The 23,418-nt window shown below is 37.2% G+C and overlaps 1 protein-coding gene and 1 pseudogene across 7 annotated transcripts in view; one reads left to right on the top strand and one right to left on the bottom strand.

Moving 5' to 3' along the window:
* NRG4 (neuregulin 4) overlaps window positions 1-23,418 on the top strand; it is a 131,785-nt gene that overhangs the window by 52,798 nt on the left and 55,569 nt on the right. For all 7 annotated transcript variants that reach the window (XR_007136893.1, XM_047794677.1, XM_047794678.1 and 4 more), the window contains one exon: window positions 353-446. Coding sequence is in view for 6 of the 7 variants with exons in the window: in XM_047794677.1 (XP_047650633.1) it covers window positions 353-446 (94 nt within the window). In the remaining variant the exon portion in view is untranslated. The remainder of the gene's footprint in view (window positions 1-352; window positions 447-23,418) is intronic.
* Window positions 10,947-11,465, bottom strand: LOC125135567 (group XIIA secretory phospholipase A2-like; annotated as a pseudogene).

The raw sequence follows: 23,418 nt of genomic DNA, 5'->3' as shown, positions 1-23,418 counted from the left end.
GGGACAGAGAAGCTCCAAGCAAAGCTACAGAATCTCTATATTAAATGAGAAAGACCACTATTTATTTTAAGATCCTAATTGCCTCCTTTTAATCTATTATAGAGATTTGCTATTTCTGTAATATAGCTTAAAATTCCACTATAAATTGTTGGTCACATGCTCAAAAAAATTAACTTTTTCCCCGCAGAGGACTAGAAGTCCCTGCCTAGCAAATAAGGAATAAGAGTAAGTCCTTCATTTTAAGAAACAATTCTTCATTCTGATTTTTAGAATTGCTATTTCTGTCTAAGATACTTAGTCCTTTTCTGTGTTTTATGAGAAAAACTCTATTTTATTTATGTGTGTGTTTTAGATCACGAAGAGCCCTGTGGTCCCAGTCACAGGTCATTTTGCCTGAATGGAGGGATTTGTTATGTGATACCTACTATTCCCAGCCCCTTTTGTAGGTGAGTGAAGTGAACTGGGGGAGAGGGTAATTTTATTTCTTATCCTCTATTAACTTCTTTGAGAAGTGATAAATGTTGAACAAAGACGGTAAGACGAAAAAGTGTGAGGAACACTTCATGTTTATATAGAACAAAATTATGATTTTATTTTTTTATTTATTAATTTTTATGGCCACACCCACAGCATATGGATATTCCTGGGCCAGGAGTTGAATCTGAGCTGCAGCGCCAGCCACAGCTGCAGCAATGCTGGATCCTTTAACCCACTGCCCTGGGCTGGGGATCGAACTCGCTCCTCTGCAGCAACCCAAGCTGCTATAATCAGATTTGTAAGCCACTGCACCACAGAGGGAACTCCCAAAATTATGGTTTTAAAATGAAAACAAAGCAAAGTGACAAATCACAATCTCAGTGTTTATTTTGAAAATTGGTAGTAGTAGTTCCGAGCCTAGTTAGATTTTTTTAAATTATTATTAAATTTTAATGATTATCATTTTAGTGAACTCTATGATTTTAGCAATTTAGGGAAGATGGTCTATACTTGATATTACTGTCAAAACAGCTAGAAAATTCACTAATGTGAGAAAGCCCAACATGAGATATTTTGCTTTGAATTTAGAATATATAAATGCATGATAACCATGTTGGTACCAAACATCATTTGATATATTAAAAAGAAAATGAAGAGTTAAGTTTTTCTAGTGGTGGCAGCAAATTAAAAAAGGAGGATGTCATAGCCACTGTTGTTTTAAAATGTATGATTTACTTTGGGAGTATAATTATAACCAGTGATCAGTAAAAGTCTCGAAAATAGTTTTTGTATAGCTGACTTCTTGTGAGTTTGATTGACTAGGATATAAGGGGTTACAGTAAACCTCTCTTAATATATGAATTAGCAATGTAGTGCTAACAATGATGTCCATAGATTTCAGCAGAGCTAACATCTAAAGACTTCAAGATATTGTGTAGCATGTGTGTTAATTACTCTGTTTTTGCTATTTAAATGAAATGAGAAGTATATAATCTACATTTAAGATCTCACTAAATAAGGGGATAGGAAAGTAAAATTCATAGGAAAAGTGAAAGATATTGGGATTTGGTGTGGAGGAGAGGCAGAGAAATAACCTTATAATTATCAAGAAGTTTTTAGAAGTTTTCATGGAGGAAATAGTGAGTGACTAAGTATTTTTCCTTTCAAGTGAAAAAGAAAAGGGATAGAGCAAGAGATTAACAATTATTTTTCACCCACCAGGTGCTTCTACATTATTTTAAAATTTAATCCATTTATTAAGATATTTATATATGATAAATTACATTCATTTAAAGTGCACAATTGATGAATTTTGACAAATATTTATACCTGTGAAACCACTGCCACCACAAAATACAAAACATTTCCATTTCCCTCCCCCAATTTCTTTACTAACTATATTCTTTATTTACATTTTCATATTTCATTCTCACAAAAACCGTAGAGAAAAGGGGGAGAGGAGACCAAGGAAATAGAAAAATAAGGGGAAAATGAAAAATTAACTGACTTGCCAAAAGTCATACAACTAGGAAAAATTAATGGCCTTGGAATACAACTCCCAAGATTCACTTAATCTTATGATATATTCATTCTGGATTCTTTATAAGGGGATATGGCATGTGGCATTCATAAAACAAAACCAAAATGCTTATCAGTTGGTTATTTAAATGCTTATTTAATAATTAACAGATACTAACATTTTGTATCTTGATCTTGATGATGGGTGAAAAAGCTATCTTTCCCATTGAATTGCCTTTGCATCTTTGTCAGAAATCAATTAATCGTATTTGTGTGGGTCTGCTTCTGGACTGTTCCATTCCATTGTTCTGTATCTCTGTCTTTCACCGATACCAGATAGTCTCAATAACTGCAGCTTTATAGGAAGCGAAGTCAGGCAATGTGAGTCCTTTGTTCTTCAACTCACAGGTCTTTAGCCTTCTTTTTTAACAGACGTACTTAATGTTAAAAATTTTCGAATACATCTTAACTCCATCCTACAAATTTTACATCCTGTTGTTCAGTACTAAGTTTAAATTTTTTTACATTATGATCTCTTCCTTAACCTGTGGTTTTTTAAATTATACTTTAATATTTATATCTAATTTAATTGTGTTATAGTCAGAGTATGTGTCCTATCAAGCTGTATACTTAATATTTGTCTGTATCCTAAATATCTGTTATACTGCCCTGAGTAAGTTGAAAGAAGGAGTTCAGTACTGAAGTTTGGAGAAACATTGAAATGGGAATAAACCTAGTGTCTTAGTTCAGGCTACTGTATCAAAATACTATAAATAACAGAAGTTTATTTCTCATAGTTCTAAAGGCCAAAAGTCTGGGATTAGGTACCAGCCCTGTTTGGGTTCTAATGAGCTCCTGCTTCCTTGTTTGCAGAGGTACCTGGGTAGGACTTTTGACTGGCAGATTTATTTTTAGGAAGAGCTGGTAAGGAGCCAGTTGTCAGACCACAGAGACAACATATGGCAGAATGAAGAGGACTTTCTTCTAGATGTAAGCAAATTACAGACACAGACCAGGCTGTTTTTGTATGACCCCTGAACTAAGAGTATTTTTTGCTTTTTAAAGGGTTGTAAAGGAGTTTCTGTCGTGCCTCAGTGGGTTAAGAACTTGACATAGTGTCTGTGAGGTTGCAGGTTTGATCCTGGGCTTCGCTCAGTGGATTAAGGGATCTGGCTTTGCCACGAGCCACAGCATAGGTCACAGATACAGCTCGGATCCAGCATTGCTGTGGCTGTGGTATAGGCTGGCAGCAGCAGCTCCCATTCAACCCCTAGCCCAGGAACTTCCATATGCCACGAACCGTAAAAAATGTATATGTATAAAAAATTAAAAATAAATGGTTGTGAAAAACACAGAAAAATACAGATGATACTACACATGGCAGGAAGAGAGAGCTCTCTGCAGTCTCTTATAAAGGCACTAATCCCATTCATGACAGTTCCATCCTCATGACTTAATCACCTCCTAAAGCCCCCACCTCCTAAACCTATGTTATGGTTTCAACATATGAATTGTGTGTGTGTGTGTGGGGGGGGGTGACCGACATTTAGTCCATAACTCTTAGGTTGTCACTGTGCTTTCGTATTTTGTATAGATACATTTTTAGTTTATTTTCCAAAAGTGACTAAAGATAGAGAATGGGCCGCTTTGTTACTAGACCCTTTCAGCAAGCACTAGGGCAGCTTAGGAAAGAGGGTGACTGACAGATCATGTCATTTTGATTGAAAGCACATCACCTTATTATTAAGAGCCCCCTCTGGGTAGAAGGCCATTTGGTATGCAGTCATATGGGAACCATATGTCTTCACGGTCTGTGCACATTCTGAAACATCCACCTGCTTACTTCTTCCCCAGATTTTCTTGTCACCTATCTTCTAGTCATGTTTTTTCCCTCCCTGACCATCCAGCCAAATTTTTAACAACTGCCCGTAGGTCTTTATAGATCTTTAGAGCAACTGCACATGAATCCATACTTCTTGCCATCTTTTTAGACAAAATGGACAGGCAGTGTCCTACTTGAAGTTCTGTTCCCTGAGAGGATTTTCCTTTATCACTGGCCATTAGTCACCCCTGAGTACGAGTGTAATGCTGTAGTTGTCCACTTTTAGCACCAGGATATTTTACAGACGCATTTATAAACTAGGCCTGAACATTTGCTTCCTTAGCTAGTTATAAGGAACTTTAAGGACTCTATTGTCATCTGATGTCTTTTGGTGGCATCACCTGTAGTCTATGTGGCCTACACAGGAGAGCGACCATAGAGCTTTTCAAAGGTACAGGTGCTGTTCTTACTAATGTATTTACCAATGCCTTAATGACAGGAGTGTCTTCTATATTTTCTTCGGAGATACAGTGGTAAAGTGGTCATGCGGATCACACACAATAAATCCACTCCAGCATTCCTAACCCTAAGCCTTCATGTTCCCTCATTTATAGGAAACCGTGGGAGCATCAGCATTTTATTTTCATTAAATGTAGGCCACTGAGTCCAAGTTTCAGTTAACTAATCAAACTGTTAGCTTATACAATGGGAAGCAACTGTAACACATTAAATCCATAATCTCTATTAAGTGCACCCATATCAATAAACTTAACGTGCTTTAGTCTATACTCTTAGAATTATTCCTGCATATATTCCTAAGGATACACACACACACACACACACGCACACACACACACACATTTCTCTTGATGTGTAAGCTTTCCCCTCTTGAGTCATAGGGTGTACATTATTTTCTGGAGTATGCTGATGTTTGACCCTAATTAATGGTCTAGTAGAAATAAGGGTTGATTTTGATGAGTCTAGAGGAGAATGAATGTCTTCTTGCCAGGTATTTGCCCCAAGTGAGGTTATCATAAAGTTCCTTAAACAAAGGAAAGCTACCTTCCTCAGACACAGGAAGGCCAGCTACTTCCACTGTTAAGGGACTAGGGTATTTGAGATTACCCGTTTCCTCTCACCTACCACATGTCCTCATTTCAAGTTTCAGGGGCCCATTCTTTAACAGTCAGTGCCCTAATATTCACATGAGAAACTTAGCAAGACTATGAAGCCAACTAATGTTGTAATTCAGTAGCCTGAACAACGTAAATTTTGCATTTTCAGCAAAATCAGCTCTGTGGCTGTAAGAAACGGAGGATTATCTTAGGGCTACAATGGGAGCTTTTCAGTCCCCAGACCAGGATTTGAACGTAATCATTTTCTTTCTATAAGTCCTTCAGTGCATTTAAGACAATCTGTCTTATAGCTACTGCTTATGGTCATCATCACTGCCATAGTAGCCAGGAGGTCTTAAGTTACTTACTATAGTTGGTATTGCCGAGGTATCAGCTGCCTCTGTACACCGTTGGCCAAATAGAAACACAGAGACAGAGTTGGAGGAAACAGAAAAAGAAACATTAATTGCCAAGAAAGAGGGGAACACAGCAGGCTAGTGCCTCAAGGTCTATGCCCCTAAGAGGAGGTAGTGAGGAGTTGTAGAGTGTTTGAGGAGCAGGCTGTGATCAGCTCATGAACATTTTTCGGATTGGTGGGTGGTGAGATCATTGGAGTCAGCATTATCAACCTTCTGGTTCCACCCAGTCTGAGATCTACATACTTGTGGGCAGCACACAATTGCCTTCTTCCACCCAGTGGGGGCTTCAGCACCTGCAAAACAGCTTCAAGGACATGGCTCAGAATATTACCTATAGTCTTTGAAGAACTGAAGGTCCTTGAGTTTGTTGAATGACTGAATTGTTATTACTGTTTTTTTTTTCTCTGTATTTTTTTCACTTTCCTGATGAAATTTGTTCTTTGACTAAAGTTTTTCTATAGATAAAGAGGCAGATGGAGGCCGTGAGTTGGGGTCCACCCTGGGAAGGCCTCACAGGGTCCTGCTCAGTTACATTGATACTTCATCACAACTAATTGTGATGCTGCTGCATGCTGTGGATTAATAGCCTCCCATTTCCTGTTGTCAAGGAATTTATTCCTGCACTTAAACCCAAGGGCCATGGCCAAATTGATCCCAGAATCTTACCCTTGAAGTTCTCTCTCCTGCCAGTACCAATTCTATTTTAGTTAGGTCCAGTCAGGAGACAGAAACCAAAATAATAATTTGACCAGTAATTTGAATATCAGATATATAAAGAATCATTAAATATGCAGAAGAGGATTACCTAGTAATAAAGGTATAGTGAAACCTAAAGAATATAGGAATGACAGACCTTTAGCCTGAGAGGGTGTGCTATACCTAAGGAAGAAACAAACTTAGTGAACACCTCCCCACCACCCACCTTGAGATTCAGACCTTATTGAAGAAGGTAAGGCAGTGTCTTACTGGAGGGGGAAGAAGCTTGCCAAGGTGCCTTAGGTTAGGGCTGGTGACCTTTCTTCTTTCTTCGATAAACATCTAATGCTATAATTTCTTCTGAAACCACTGTTTTTGTTGCCACCATTTTCCATATGTTGGGTTTTCAATTTTATTTAGTTCATTTAGTTTCTGATTTCCCTTGCAACTTCTTTGATTCATAGGTTATTCAGAGTGTGTTGTTTAGTTTCCAAAGATTTGGGGATTTCTAGATACTTGGTATTATTGATTTTTAATTTAATGCTACTCTGTTGACATTATAGACCTTGTATGATTTGAAGTCCTTTAAATTTATTGCGACTTGTTTTAGGCTCATAATATGACTAGCATACCTATTACTTACCATGTTCCATGTATACTTGAAAAGTACATGTAGTATGATTTTAATGAGTGGAGTGTTTGATAAATGTCAGATCTAATTGATAGTGTGGTTCAGGTCTTCTATGTTTTTAACTGATAATCTGTTTTGTTGAAATTTACAATTATAGTTATGGATTTTTCTATTTTTTATTTCTCCTATTAGTTTCTGTTTCATGCATTTTAAAGTTTTGCTATTAGGTGCAAAAACAGTTTAGGATTGTTATGTTCTCTTGATGAATTGGCCCCTTGATCCTTATGAAATGACTCTCTTTATCCATAATTATATTCTTTGCTCTAAACTTACTTTGGTTGTTTGTTGTTTTTTTTTTTTCCATCTTTTTACCTTTTCTAGGGCTGTACCTGCAGCATATGGAGGTTCCCAGGCTAGGGGTCTAATCACAGCGGTAGCCACCAGCCTACGCCAGAGACACAGCAATGCAGGATCCGAGCTGCGTCTGCGACCCACACCACAGCTCATGGCAGCACCAGATCCTTAACCCACTGAGCAAGGCCAGGGACCGAACCCGCAACCTCATGGTTCCTAGTCAGATTCGTTAACCAGTGAGCCACGATGGGAACTCCTCTTTGTCTGATTTTAATATAGGCATTCCCACTTTCTTCCCCTTAGAAGAATGTTTTTATAATTCCTCTTAGTTGCCTTTGAATTAGCTGTAATCTCTTTGCTTCTGTTTGTTTTGGTGTGGTCACTTTTGGGTTTTAGAATGCATCTTATCATAGTCTACTTTCAATTAATACTGTAGCAGTTCAATTATAAAAACCTTTTAATAGTATCCTGTATTCCCCTCTTTTGGTCTTTCTGTTATTATTGTCATATACTTTCAGTCATCCTGTTATCAAATCCCACAATACATAACTATTATTATTTTTGGCATTAACAGGAAATCAACTCTTAAAGAGATTTATAACAGATGGAAAAAACTATTTCTATATACTTTCCTTAACATGCTCATACTTTCTTCAGCCATTTTAGAATGGGATATATTTATTTACTTATTTATTTATTTATTTATTTATTTATTTTTCTTTTTAGGGTCATACCTGCAGCATGTGGAGGTTCCCAGGCTAGGGGTCCAATCGGAGCTATAGCTGCCAGCCTACACCACAGCAACATGGGATCCAAGCTGGGTCTGCAACCTACACCACAGCTCATGGCAACGCCAGATCCTTAACCCACTGAGCAAGGCCAGGGATTGAACCTGCAAACGGTTCCTAGTCAGATTCGTTTCCACTGCGCCATGACGGGAACTCCTAGAATGGGATATATTTATAATAGCTCTTTGTTCACTAATTCTATTCTATGTCACTTCTGGGTTTGTTGCATTGTTTGTATTTATTTAAATAATTTTTAGGTTTTTCCTAGGATGTTGTTAATTTATTCAAAAACAATATGATCCTTTAGATTTTGTTTGTTTGTTTTGTCTTTTGTCTTTTTAGGTCCACACTCATGGCATATGGAAGTTCCCAGGCTAGGGGTCAAATCAAAGCTGTAGCTGCTGGCCTATGACACAGCTGCAGCAAAGAAAGATCCGAGCAGCATTGTAACCTACACCACAGCTATGGCAATGCCAGATCCTTAACCACTGAGTGAGGCCAGGGATCGAACTTGTGTCCTCATGGATCCTAGTCAGGTTCATTAACCACTGAGCCACGACGGGAACCCCTAGGTTTGTTTTTGAACTTAGTGAGACTAGAGAAATTTTTAACCTAGATATAATTTACCCCCACTGCTGAGCCAATGCCATTCTGAGTACACTACCTGATACTCGTGTATTACAAGGTTTCTCTACTTTGGCTATTGGGAGTATGAACTGTTCCAGCCTTGTGTGAATTTCATGAATATTTCCACCTGCTTTTTTCCTTCAACCTTGATTGTTTTCCTGACACGTGTATGCTGCCTATATTGTATTCAGTTGAAGACTTAAGCAGAGTTCTGCAGATCTGTGGAGTTTTCTCTCTCTGGGCAGTTCTCTGTCTGGTGATCTGCTGTGTGGACTTTTGGCTGCCTTGGCCTCCTCATCTTCTAAACTCTGTCCCCAAATCAGGAAGACCCATTTCCACCTGAATGTCTCTCCCTGTGCTATTGCCTGGAAGTTTTCTCCAGCCAATAAATGGTGGTAATCATAGAGTTGACCTCATTTATTACCCTCCTCTCAGGAATCCTGTGCTGCCTTTTGTGTGACATTGTTTTATATTTCTTGTCTTTATTTATTTTTAGTTGCTTAAGTAAAAGGATAAATTAAGTACCTATTACTCCATAATGGCTGAAACAGAAATCTCTACATTGGTTTTTGAATGTTTAACCAATCTTGCATTCCTGAAATAAACCCCATTGATTTATGTTATTCTTCTTATATATTATTAAACTTGACTTTCAAGTATTTTGTTTAGGGGTTGCACATGTGTATTCAAGAGAATATTGGCCTGCAGGTTTCTTTTTTTTCTTATACCCTTTCTGGATTTTTGTTTCAAGTTTATATCAGTCTTATAAATTGAATTTGGCAATGTTCCTTTCCTTCTGTTCACCTGACAAAATTAGTATTGTTTGTTAGATGCTTAGAAAAATTTATAAGTGAGATCATCTGACAATAGCATTTTATTTGTGAGAGTTATAAATTGTGTACTTGGTACCTTTAACAGAAATAGGAAATTCAGCTTTCTCTTTATTCAAGTGCTAGTTTTGATAAGCTGTATTTAAGGAGTTTTTCCATTTCATAAGATGTCAAATGTATTGGAATAATGTTGTTTATGTTAGTCTCATTACTTTTTAAATATCTGAAGAGTCTAGTGATGTTCACCTTTAATTTCTGATATAAACATTTTATGTTTTTTCCTAAGGGTTTATTTATTAATTTTTTCAAAAACAATTTTAAGCTTTATTGATTTTTCTACATTGCATTTTTGTTTTCTATCTCATTCTTTTTCCATTGAAAAAAAATTTTTTTTAATTGGATGCACCTGTGGCATATGGATGTTCCAGGGCCAGGGGCTGAATCCAAGCTGCACTGTGACCTGTGCCACAGCTGTGGCAACAGTGGATCCTTAACCCACTGGACCAAGCCAGGGATCAAACCCACGCCTCCACCATCTAAGCTGCTGCAGTCAGATTCCTAACCCACTGCTCCACAGTGGGAACTCCTCCATCAAAACTTTTTATTTAGAAATTTACCTCAGATCCCATCCCCATCTCTCATCACATAACTTCAAGTCAGTTCAGCCTTTGGACTGAGTCTCATGACCAGTTGTTTTTACATAGAAGAAATCAAACAGTGTAGTCAACTTTTTCTGTTTAACATTATCTCATAAATGCTTTTTTACATTGCATCATCTTCTTGACAGTGATCATTTTAATGTCTTTTTTTTTTTCTTTCTAGGGCTACATCTGCGGCATGTGGAAGTTCCCAGGCTAGGGGTCTAATTGGAGCTACAGTGGCTGGCTTACGCCACAGCCACAGCATCGTAGGATCTGAGCCTACACCATAGCTCGTGGCAATGCCAGATCCTTAACCCACTGAGCGAGGAGGCCAAGGATTGATCCTGAACCCTCATGGTTCCTAGTCAGATTCATTTCTGCTGTGCCACGATGGGAACTCCCATTTTAATGTCATTTTAACGAAGTATAATTGACATACAACATTCCCTTAGTTTCAGGTGTACAACATAATGATCGGACATTCGTATACATGAATCTGGTTGTCTGTGTCCTTCCTTAGGTTAGGGACATTTCAGCCATTGTTTCTTTGAATAAACCTTCTGCCCCTTCCTCTCTCTTTTCTCCTTTTGGGATCCCTATAATGTGAATGTTATTCTTTTTTTTTCCAGGCCTAAATGTGTATTTTAAATTTTACAGTAAATAAACATACTTCTAAGTGAAGATTTCTCCTTATTTCCAAATAAGACAATGTTGAACATACCTTATAATGAATTTTACAGTTGACCTTACTTTGGTAAATACAGTTGTGAAAGTTGAGTTACATACTCTTTCTTTTAGAAACTTCTCCACTTAACATGCATCTCTTTCTGAGATTGGTCAAGACAATTTGGCACACTACGGCAGCAATGTCCAGGAAGATAATCTCCATTTATGTCTTTAGTTTAAAGTTTTAATGTCAAAATAAGGTCTTAAAATAATCCTTTCACAAAAATAAGGCAGCATTATACTGTAAAAGCATCAGTATTTTGTCAAAGGTTAGTTCTGTCCTCAGCTTTTGTTATCACCAGTCAGCATCTTCTTTTTTCTTCGTAGTGACATCTGCATGCAGCTCGTTGGCTGTCCAGGTATGGTTTACAGCCTAAATGTATAATACTGTCAAAGAAGAGCTCCACTGTGGTTTCACATGCCTGAATATATTGAGCTAGTCCTAGTGTTTTCTGCACATCTTGGCAGATCTTGGACAGGCAATACTGGAACTCCTCATCACAGTCATTTTTGCTTTTGCCTTGGGTCTTATGGCACCTCTCATGCTGATTGCAGCACTTTGTCAGGGAAGGGATGCTGATGTTAAGATGAACACCAAAGAGTTGGAAAATCTGTCATTGCACTTATACTGGCAGAGCTCATCCTCGCCTCCCAGGAGGTCCAAGGCGGCCTTGAGGTATGTGTCTATCTTGTGAATGCTTTTCCGGATGGCCTTCAGGGTGGCCCCTCCAGTCGGTGGGCCGGGCCTGCTCTTGGCATTGGAAAGAAGCAGTCAGGAGCAGGAGGAAGAGGGCGAGCATGGGCCGTGGGAGCAGGGCCATCAGCACAGTGCCGGGCCGGACGGTCCTGGAAGCCGCCACCTGACCAGCCACACACCCACAGAGCCCTCAGGGAGCCCTAGGCAGCTGCGTGGGGCTGGGCATAGCCCGTTGAATGTTATTCTGCTTAATGTTGCTTCATTAGTCCTATGAGCTGTCTTCACTTATTAAAATCTTTTCTCTCTTTGCTGCTCTGTTTTGGTGAGTTCCACTGCCCTGTATTCCAAATCAGTGATTCTTTCTCCTTTATCTAGTCAGCTATTGAACCCCTCTGGTGTATTTTTTAGTTCAGTCATTGTATTCTTCAGCTCCATGACTACTGTTTGGTACTTTCTTATACTTTCTATTTATTTTTCCTTTCTTTTCTTTTTTCTTCTTTTTTTGGTCTTTCTTTGTCTTTTCAGGGTTGGCATATGGAGGTTCCCAGGCTAGGGGTCCAACAGGAGCTATAGCTGCCAGCCTACACCCCAGCCACAGCAATGCGGGATCTGAGCTGCATCTGCGACCTACACCACAGCTCATGGCAACGCCAGATCCTTAATCCACTGAGTGAGGCCAGGGATCAAACCCATGTCCTCCTGGGTTCTTTAATTGCTGAGCCATGACGGGAACTCCTATTTTCTATTTCCTTGTGGAAGTTCTCTATTTGTCCCCCTATTTGAGGACATTCGTCCCCCTATTCGGTTAGCATCTTTTTGGCTGTTACTTTTGACTGTTAATCAGGTAAATGACTTACCTCTATTTCACTTTGTTGTTTATGTTTTGTTTTCCTGGGGTTTAGCTTGTTTTTTCGTTTGTGTCATATTCCTTTGTTTCCTCATTTTTCTTGACTCTTTGCTTGTTTGTTTCTGTGTATTAGGCAAGATGGCTATCTCTCCAAGTCTTTTTTTTTTTTGTCTTTTTGCCTTTTCTTGGGCCGCTCCCGCGGCATATGGAGGTTCCCAGGCTAGGGGTCTAATCGGAGCTGTAGCCGCCGGCCTACGCCAGAGCCACAGCAACGCAGGATCCGAGCCGCGTCTGCGACCTACACCACAGCTCACGGCAACGCTGGATCGTTAACCCACTGAGCAAGGGCAGGGATTGAACCCGCAACCTCATGGTTCCTAGTCGGATTCGTTAACCCACTGTGCCACAACAAGAACTCCTCTCCAAGTCTTGATGGTATGGCCTTGTATGGGAGATAAACCTTATTGTTTAACTTTGCCCTGGTTCTTCATTGTCTTTCCAACTGTCTTGCTGTGGTTTCAGACCTGTGAGGCTCAGAAATGCATTCCTCTCTGGCCACCAGAGCCTGGCACTCAAGGAGTATCCCCTTGGGGAGCTGCACCTGACTACTGGCTTCGGCAGGGCCTTGGGAGAAGTGCAGGGGACAGGGTGCCAGCCCGTCACCTCTGTCAGGTTAAATGTTTGCATTTATTTCTTATAAGTTGCTTAAGGGTGTTTCCTGACACATAATGAGCAATCAATAAATATTTGTGAAATGAATAAATCAAATCTGTACATATGGATTTTTCTTTTTAGTATTTTTCTTAGTTTTAGGGTAGCTTTCTGGGCCTGGAATAAATCAGTCAGAGTGTGAATCATTTTATTGCTCTTGTTAGGTATTTTCATGTTAGACAGTATGGAGTTTTGCTTAAAAATACAAGGTTTGGACTTCAACATAGTTGTAAGGCAGGCTTTGCCCAGACATGCTGTGTGGTGGTGGACTAGTTGCCTCACGTCTTTGAGTCACAATCAACTCATCTGTGAAACTGGAGAAACACAGTCCTTCTGCACAAAGATGTTATAAAAAATGTAAGCACAAGTAGTTTAGCTAATTGATTTCTGTTATTTCTTTTCTTCTATTTCCTTTTGGGTTTGATTTTTCTCTTTGAACTCATCAGTGGATGTTATTATAAGCACAGTGCTAAAGCAAATAACCTTCACATGTAAATCTGTATGTGTGAAATTATTTATCTTAAATAAATTCCTGGGCAGTGAGATTTCTAAGTTAAAGATACATACATATGTGGTTTTAATAGGTGTTGCCAAATTGTTCTCTATAAGGATTATAATGCTGTTTTGAACTCCTACCTGTGATGTATTTGAGTACCTATTTCCCATGCAACAGAGTTGTCAAACTTCAGGATTTTTGCCAATCTGATAGATGAATTTTATAATATCTCAGTTCTTTTCATTTATGTTTTCCTAATTATGCATAAAATCAGGCATCTTTCATTGTTTAAATACTAAGTATAAATCTTTTCTGTTAAGTATTAATATATTTGCTTATTTTAAAAAAATTGTGTTATTTATCCTTTTCTTGTCATATCTAGAAAATTTCGTGTATTAGGGAGGTTAGCCTTTCGTGTATTGTATTAATTTAAAATAATTGTAGTTTATTTTGTTCTTTTTAACCTAGTCTATGGTATTTATTTTTCCATACAGTAGTTTTTTTTTTTTTTTTTTTGGTCTGTAGTCAAAATCTTCAGGTATTTTTTCCTTAAATTTTGAGTTTGAGTCATACTTAAACTCTAAGGTTATAAAGAATTTTCCCATGTTTGCTGCAGGTTCTTTTTAAAAATTAAATATTTGTTTATTTATTGGGATTATGTGTATGGTATGAGGTATGGATCCAGATTTATTGTCTTTAATATAGCTATCCAGTCTTCCCACCATTATTGATTTAAATGTCATAATTCTCATTAGAGTGTCATACTCATGAGGACAGGAATTTTTATTCATTTTTTTACTGCTAGAATAGCTTCTAAAACATAGTAAGTACCTAGTAAGTATTTGTGAAGTTCATGAATTTCCCCCACCGGTCTGAAATGCCAACTTTGTTATATACTAACTTTCATGTGTGTTTACTGGAATTTCTCTCATTTTCATTTGGTCTATCCATGTGCCAGTACACCTCTTTTTTTTTTTTTTTTTGGTCTTTTTGCTATTTCTTTGGGCCACTCCCACGGCATATGGAGGTTCCCAGGCTAGGGGTCCAATCGGAGCTGTAGCCACTGGCCTACACCAGAGCCACAGCAACGCGGGATCCAAACCGCGTCTGCAACCTACACCACAGCTCACGGCAACGCCGGATCGTTAACCCACTGAGCAAGGGCAGGGACCGAACCCGCAACCTCATGGTTCCTAGTCGGATTCGTTAACCACTGCGCCACGACAGGAACTCTGGTACACCTCTTTTAATTGCTGAATCTTTATAGTGAGATTTATTATATGATAAGTCTAGTTTTTGTACTATCACACCCCTTACCATCCTTAATTTTTTATTTTTTCATATGAACTTTAGAATTAATTTATCTGTCCAGAAGAAAAAACAGGATTTTTTGAGGGGTTAATTGCATTTAACTGATAAATGAACACAGGAAAAATTTTTTTTATAATGCTGAATCCTTTTATCTAAGAAAAGTATATATCTTCTTACTTATTCAGATCTTCTTTTGTGTCCTTCATGGGCGTTTCAAATTTTTTTATATAGGTTTTACACATTTCTCTAGTTTTTTTTCCTATGGATATGTTTTTTGCTACAAATGTAAATCAATTTTTATACTTAATAAGTGTCATGTAACTCCTATGTTTAAAACTCTTCATTGACTCTCCTTCTCACTCAGAAAAAGGCCAGAGTCCTATAAAACCTTAATGATATGGCCACATTATTTCTCCGACCTTATATCCTACTTCTCTCCTGTTGTTCAGTCTACTTCAGCCACACTGGCATCCTTACTGTTCCCAGTGCCAAGAAGGTTCTTGACCATAAGATATTGTCCTGGTTTTTCCTTCATACTGATTGCTTTTCCACAGGATATCCTTATGGCTAACTCCTTCACATCCTTCATGTCTTCACTATTAATCTCTGAATGAAACCTCCCAGACAACTTTTTAAAAAATGAAACCTATTCTTCTCCCGTTTCTATTCTTTCTTTCTCCAAATCTTTTATCTGCTAACATATAATTTCTAATTTACTTTATTTATTATATTTATTATTTACTTTCTCTCACCCTAATCTAGATGATAAACTCTACAGGTTTTTTTTTTTAATTTAAAAATCGAAAGAATTATTTTGTTCTATGATGTTTCCCATGAATCTAGTATAGGCATAGAGTAATAATTATCAATTGAATGAATGAGTGCCCCTCTACTTTGATGAATTCTCTTACTGCTCATAATAATTTTTCAGTTGATGCTCTTGGCCTTCCCATCCTGTAGAGTTGAAACTGGTAGTGATCTGATACCCAATACAAGCATTATGTTTTCTGTGAAGCTTTTCTTAGAATAAACTATTCTCTATTTTACCACTGTGGCAGAGTCTGTTAGTGTTTAATAAATATCTATGGCCTCACTTGTTGTTAGTTTAGGTTCATGTGATTGAGTTCTGGGACAGTGTGATATGGGAAGGGATTCAGATCACTTGGCCTCAAACCTGGCCTCAAACAGCCTGTCTTTTTCCTGCCTCAGTGACCTTGGAGGCCATATTTTCCAGGAAGCAGACTTAAGAGATGGAGAAGGGCTGCCTATCACTGTTCATTAGACTATAAATGTAAGTAAGCAGTAAAACATTTTTCATGTATTAAGCCACCAATGTTCGAGAGTTTAATTCACATTAACTCAAGTCTGTGTCAACCACTTCTCATAAATTAATAAATTTGAGGAGTTCCCTGGTGGCTCAGTGGGTTAAGGATCCAGCATTGTCCCAGCTGTGACTCGGGTCACTGCTCTGGCATGGGATTGGTCCCTGACCCAGGATCTTCCACAGGCCGTGGGCATGGCCAAATAAATAAATGGGAATGGTTATTTTAGACATTAGTCTCTGTGAGCCTAGTCAATATGTTTGTGCTCATGAGAGAAGAGACCCTCACCACAATGTGCTTAATTTGGTTCTTAAGCCTGGAAGCTGAGAGGAGATCTTAAATGGCTTAAATAGGCGCTAGTATTAATTTTACTATCATATGCTCTTATTGTACTCTGTATTTCAGACATCTTTATAACTCTTCACTTCATGATTTATGTATATTGAATATAAGCTCCTTGGAAGAGATGAATCTTATGTTTGTCTTTGAATTGCCACCATCCAATGTAGGTCCTGGAACATAATAAATACTAAAAGAAAATGTTTTTTGAGTAAAATGTTGAGGAGGAAAACCAGAATGGAAAAGAATTTGGGAATATTATCATTAAAAAATAGGGATATTTAATTCCAAGCAAACAAGGCTAATATAAGATATAAAAGAAATTCTGTGAAGATCTTTGCAATAGAGTAGATTTGGAAAAAAAAGTTAATTGTAATTTTCTACAGAGATGTTATTGAACCTTTTTTTTTTTTTGCCATTTTTTAGTTTGCGTATTTCCTTCTCTCATTAAGTTTATAACAAATCAGCACTTCCAAAGATCTCACAAACTTTTCTTAGTCTAGTGGAGTATTAGAATGGGAAAGAATTCAAATAGGGGAAAAGCTGTCAAAAAAAGTCTTAAAAATATCATTAAAATTATTTCCTCTATTTTACACCTGCCTCATCCTTTTTACAAAGCATCCCAACCAATATGTGTTAAATGGAAATTCAAAATGTAGAGCTAATTCTGGCCATCAGGAAGAAATGTGTAATTCTGATATTTATAGACCTTTATGATGCAAGTCTCATAACACATCTCACTGGGTATATATGAGGTTTGATTTCGGACCTGTTCATCTTCACATTCTGATACAACCATTCTATATGATTTCTACCAAGGCAGTACCAGCAGAGGTAGGAATAAATATAATATTGAGATCTCGTACTATCATTATGTAGGTGAATAGTCTAAGTGATTCACTAGTCATTGTAAATATAAATTATTATAAACAATTTGGCACTCCAGTTTTGTGAACGAGTTTCTTTTCTGTTACGTCTGAGGAGCATTTTATGTCAGGGACTGTATCTGATTCCCTGACCTTTCACCAGTGTTCTCTTTTGTCAGTAGTATCTCTTTGTTCCACTGTGTCTTGTGTAGTCAAGCACATCTGATCTGATAAAAAGCAAAGCTAAGTCTTTAATAATATGACAATTTAAATCTCAAACTCTTGTAATTAAAAAGAAAATGATTTGAACTACTCAATGAAGTATTTATTTGTACATCTAGGAAATAAATAGCCCACAAAGTACTGTGTGATCATGGTATTATCTAGCCTGGAGATCTTGTCTCTGCTTCCATAATTAAAAGCCAAATTAAGCACATTTTGAGCACGGTCTGATCTTTCATGAGCACAATATATTGACTAGGCTTACAGAGACTAATGTCTAAAATAACCATTGTGAGGAGTTTCTGCTGTAGCACAGAGGGTTAAGGATCTGGTGTTATGGCTGTTGTGGCTCAGATTCGATCCCTGACCCAGGAACTTCCATATGCATGGGTGCAGCAAATAAATTAATATAGTAAAATAACCATTCCAATTTATTAATTTATGAGAAGTGGTTGACACAGACTTGAGTTAATGTGAGTATCCTCTCTGTGTAGACTGTCACACATGGGATGTCAGGTTTATAATTAGAACATTGTTTAGTGAATATTAGGTAAACAAGAAAAAATTATATAATTTGCATTTATCATTAGCCTGATGTATTTTCACAAGAGGAATAATCTTGTCTGAGACTATAATACTTGAAGTCTGCTGGTTATAACTTCTCTATTAGTGCTTAGATGGGTACTGCTGAGGTTTGCCTCTGTGCCTTTTTTCCCTTGGTTTCTCTCGCTGACCAACAAGATTGACAGGCTTTTTCTTTAGGTATGTTAATATATATTCAGCCATTTCCCATTTTTTAAAGGAACTTGGCTTTGTTCAGCTGATTCATTGATTTTATAATTCAGTTTTTGTTAAATTACCTTATTTCCTTTATTATAAGTAGCATAGAGCATCTCAGTTTTGACCCTTGTACTTAACACTATCTAAATATAGTAGAGGTGTGTTATAAGTATTACATATTCTTGTATTGCTTCTATTTCTTTAAGTGTCTTTCTAGTCTGTGACTATCAGGAATATGACTCTTGTAGCTAGTACCATTCTTCTACTTCAGTCTTAGATAAAGCTGAATTCAGCTTTCAAATTCCTAAGATCCTTTCTTGTTTGATCATCATTAGTATAAATTCTATTTAAAACCATTTCCTTTATGTAAAACTGGAGTAGCTCATATCAGACTTACCTACTCTCCTTTACAGATATAATTTATAAGCTCTGTGCAAATGTAAATAACACTATATGAAAGCACTGGAGAGTGACTAAAAGTTAGTGGAAACAGAAAAAAGAATTGACGCTTAGAAGAAGAAAGTGTCATTGGCTGAGTTTCCCATTTTTTAAGGGCATTTGCCTGAAGATAGGCCCTAATAAGTGTGACATAAAGAGGATAAATCTGGATAGAAACCTATAGGAAATCACAATATCTGGAAATTGATGAGGGACACCTTGAGGAGAGACACAGAGTGGAACTCAAGTTCTCTATATTATCTGCCCAAATCTCTGGTTGGTCCTGAACTTGTGTGTGTGTAGTGAAGATTCCAGATAGGCCTGATAAGGCTATAAAAAAAATGAATGGAAATTTTGGCTGCTGCCACAGTAGAGGAGACAGAATTTAGAGTTTCAGGTAAGTCAGGTTGTCCTACCAGTAAAACAACAGCAACAACAAATCAGTACATTTGACTCTTGAACAGCATGGGTTTGAAGTACATGGGTCTACTTACATGTGAGTTTTTTCAGTAAATACATACTATAGTACTAACCAGTTGAATCCAATGATGTAGGAATCTGAAGTTATATGTGGATTTTCAACTGGGCAGTGGATCAGTGCCCCTAACCCCCATGTTGTTCAAGGGTCAACCATACCCTAGAGAGGGACATAACAGAATCTAGAATCTCTACACCTTATCACTTATGAGGTCTAGGGTAAAATTAAAAATGACTAAACATGAAGGTAGAAAGATATTATCCATACTGAAGCACAGAGAAAATCAGTGGAATCTGACCTTAAGATGACCTAGATAAGCAGACAAGAATTTTATTTTATTTTACTTTCAGCTAAAAAATTTATTTTTTACTCAATGAATTTTATTACATTTATAGTTGTACAAAGATCATCACACCCAAATTTTATAGCATTTCCATCCCAGACACTCAGTGCATCCCCTCACCCCCAAGCCGTTCTCATTTAGAAACCATAAGTTTTTCAAAGTCTGTGAGTCAGTATCTGTTCTGAAAAGAAGTTCATTGTGTCCTTTTTTAAGATTCCACATTTAATCTGATAACATTTGATGTTGGTGTCTTACCATCTGACTGACCCACTTCACTTAGCATGATAATTTCTAGGTCCATCCATGTTGCTAAAAATGGTGTTATTTCTTTCCTTTTAATGGCTGAGTAATATTCAATTGTGTATATGTACCACATCTTCTTTAGCCACTCCTCTGTTGATGGGACATTTAGGTTGTTTTCATGTCTTGGCTATTGTATATAGTGCTGCAGTGAACATTGGAATACGTGTATCTTTTCGAGTCATGGTTTTCTCTGGATAGATGCCCATGAGTGAGATTGCTGGATCAAATGGTGATTCTCTTTTTAGCTTTCTGAGGAATCTCCATACTGTTTTCCACAGTGGTTGCACCAGTTTACATTCTTACCAACAGTGTAATAGGGTTCCCCTTTCTCCACACCCTCTCCAGCACTTATTGTTTGATGGCCATTCTGGTACCTCATAGTAGTTTTGATTTGCATTTCTCTATTAATAAGTCATGTTGAACATCTTTTCATGTGTTTTTTAGCCATCTGTTTGTCTTTAGAGAATTTTCTGTTAAGATCTTCTGGCCATTTTTGGATGGGTTGTTTGGTTTTCTGGGATATTGAGCTATAGAAGGTATTTATAAATTTTGGAGATTAATCCCTTGTCAGTCACTTTATTTGCAAATATTTTCTCCCATTCTGTGGGTTGTCTTTTTGTTTTGTTTAGGGTTTCCTTTGCTGTGCAGAAACTTTTAAGTTTAATGAAGTCACATTTGTTTATTTTTGCTTTTATTGTCATTACTCTAGGAGGTGGATCTGAGAAGATTTTGCTGTGGTTTATGTCAGAGAGTGTTCAGCCTATGTTTTCCTCTAAGAGTTTTATGGTATCTGGTCTTATGTTTAGGTCTTTAATACATTTTGAGTTTATTTTTGTGTGTGGTGTTAAAAAGTATACTAATTTCATTCTTTCATATGTGGCCATCCAGTTTTCCCAGCACCACTTGTTAAACAGGCTGTCTTTTCTCCATTGTATATTCTTGCCTCCTTTGTCATATCTACATTGATTCTAGGTGTGTGGGTTTAATTCTGGCCTTTCTGTCCTGTTCCACTGATCTCTGTTTCTGTCTTTGTGCCAATATCATACAGTTTTGATGACTGTAGCTTTGTAGTATAGTCTTAAATCAGTGAACCTGATTCCTCTAGCTCCATTTTTCTTTCTCAGAATGGCTTTGGCTATTCTGGGTCATTTGTGCTTCCAAACTTTAAAATATTTTGTTTGAGTTCTGTGAATGAAAAATGTCCTTGGTACTTTGATAGGGATTGCATTGAATCTATAGATTGCCTTGGGTGGTATAGTCATTTTGATAATATTGAGTCTTCCAGTCCAAGAGCATGGTATGTCTTTCCATCCGTTTGTGTCATTTTTGATTTCTTTCATTAGTGTCTTATAGTTTTCAGAGCACAGGTATTTTGTCTCTTTAGGTTGGTTTACTCCTTTTTGATGCAATGTTAAATGGGATTGTTTCCCTAATTTTTCTTTCTGATCATTCGTTGTTAGTATATAGAAATGCAGTCAGTTTCCGTGTATTAATTTTATATCCTGTGATTTTGTCAAATTTGTTGATGAACTCCTACAGTTTTGTGGTGATGTCTTTAGGATTTTCTAGGTATAGTATCATGTCATCTGCAAATAGTGATAATTCTACTTCTTCCTCTCCAATTTGGATTCCTTTTATTTCTTTCACTTCTCTGATTGCCATGGCTAGGACTTCCAAAACTATGTTGAATAGTAGTGGTGAGAGCGGGCATCCTTGTCTTGTTCCTAATCTCAGTGGGAATTCTGTCAGCTTTTCACCATTTAGAATGATGTTCGCTGTGGGTTTGTCATATATGGCCTTTATTATGTTGAGGTAGGTTCCCCTCTATGCCCACTTTCTGAAGGGTTTTTATCAGAAATGGGTGTTGGATTTTGTCAAAGTCTTTTTGTGCATCTATTGAGAGGATCATATGGTTTTTATTCTTCAGTTTGTTAATGTGGTTTATCACACTGATTGATTTGCAGATATTGAAGAATCCTTGCATCCCTGGGACAGACAAGAACTTTAAATCTCAAGCTTTTATGCTGAAGGACATAAAAGAAAATATCAATGAAGAAATAGACAACTCAGTAGAAAAATAGGAAATGTGAAAAAATAATTACAATGGAAATTTTAGAACTAGAAAACACAATATTTGAAATAAAAATTTAACTGGATAGGTTTAACAGCAAGCTGAAAGTGATGGAAGAGTCAGTGAACTTAAAGATAGATTGGTAAAAATTATCTGTTTAAAAATAAGAAAAAACTTTTTTTTAAAAAAAACAAGAGGAAAACCCAGTGATCTGTGGAACAGTATTAAAAGGTCAACATACTTGTTATTGGAAACCCAAAAGAAGAAGAGAGAGAGAGGGGCATAAAAAGTGTATATAGAGAAGTTATGGCCCCAAGTTTTCCAAATTCAGTGAAAGATAAATTTGCATAATGAAACTCACCATACGCCAATTTTTTTTTTGTCTTTTTGCCATTTCTTGGGCCGCTCCTGCGGCATATGGAGGTTCCCAGGCTAGGGGTCGAATCGGAGCTATAGCCACTGGCCTACGCCAGAGCCACAGTAATGTGGGATCCAAGCCACATCTGCAACCTACACCACAGCTCACGGCAACGCCAGATCCCTAACCCACTGAGCAAGGGCAGGGATCGAACCCACAACTTCATGGTTCCTAGTCAGATTCGTTAACCACTGAGCCACGACTGGAACTCCCACCATACACCAATTTAGGTACATCATAGTCAAAGGGCTAGAGAGAAAAAGAAAAGCTTAAAAGCAGTCAGAGAAAATGACAGTACATATGGGGAAACAGTAATATGAATGGCAGCTGACTTTTTATTAGAAGCCATAGAGATCAGAAGAAAATAGAAGGAAATATTTAATGTGATGAACAACAACAAAAAAAAAACAACACAAAACCTGAGCCCAGAAATGTGTATCTTGCAAAAATGTCCTTTAAATATGAAGGCAATAATAACATTGCTCATAATAGCCAAAAAGTAGGAAGAGCCTCAAATGTCCACTAACTGAAAAATGGATAAAGAAAATGTATATCCACACAATGGTGTATTATGTGGCAGTAAAGATAAATGAAGTACATGCTCATATTACACTCCATTTCTCTCTGTAGTTTGCTGAGAAGTGGAGGGGTAAGCTAAGTAGTAGGTTTTGACAATAACTTAGAGGGCTCTTTCTTTTTAAATAACAGTGGAATTGGCATAATTTGGAATGATGATAAAATTTGGAACTAAGGGAAGATAGAGTATATGTACAAAGGCTGTTAAAAACATAAAACTTGGTTACATTATTTGTGGAGGCTCAAACTTGTGAAGGTTAAATACTGTAATTTTTCCATTTGCTCTGCATTTTGACTCAAAATAAAACTGAATTTGCCCATTTCTTATTTAAAAAAAAACTTGTAAAAAAATAAATATATGAAGTACTGAAACATGCTACAACAAAGATAATCCTACAACACAAAACAACTTATGCTAAGTCGAAGAAACCATTCACAAAATAACCCTTATAGTCTGATTCCATTTGTATTAAATGTACAAAATAGGAAAATTTATAGAGGTTGAAAGTAGATTAATCATGGGGTGGGGAATAGGCATTAATTGCTAATGTTTGTG

The sequence above is a fragment of the Phacochoerus africanus genome, chromosome 9 (assembly GCF_016906955.1).
Source record: "Phacochoerus africanus isolate WHEZ1 chromosome 9, ROS_Pafr_v1, whole genome shotgun sequence".
Taxonomy (NCBI): Eukaryota; Metazoa; Chordata; class Mammalia; order Artiodactyla; family Suidae; genus Phacochoerus; species Phacochoerus africanus.
The sequence above is the reverse complement of the archived record's forward strand: the minus strand, read 5'-3'. Positions and strand labels throughout refer to the sequence as shown.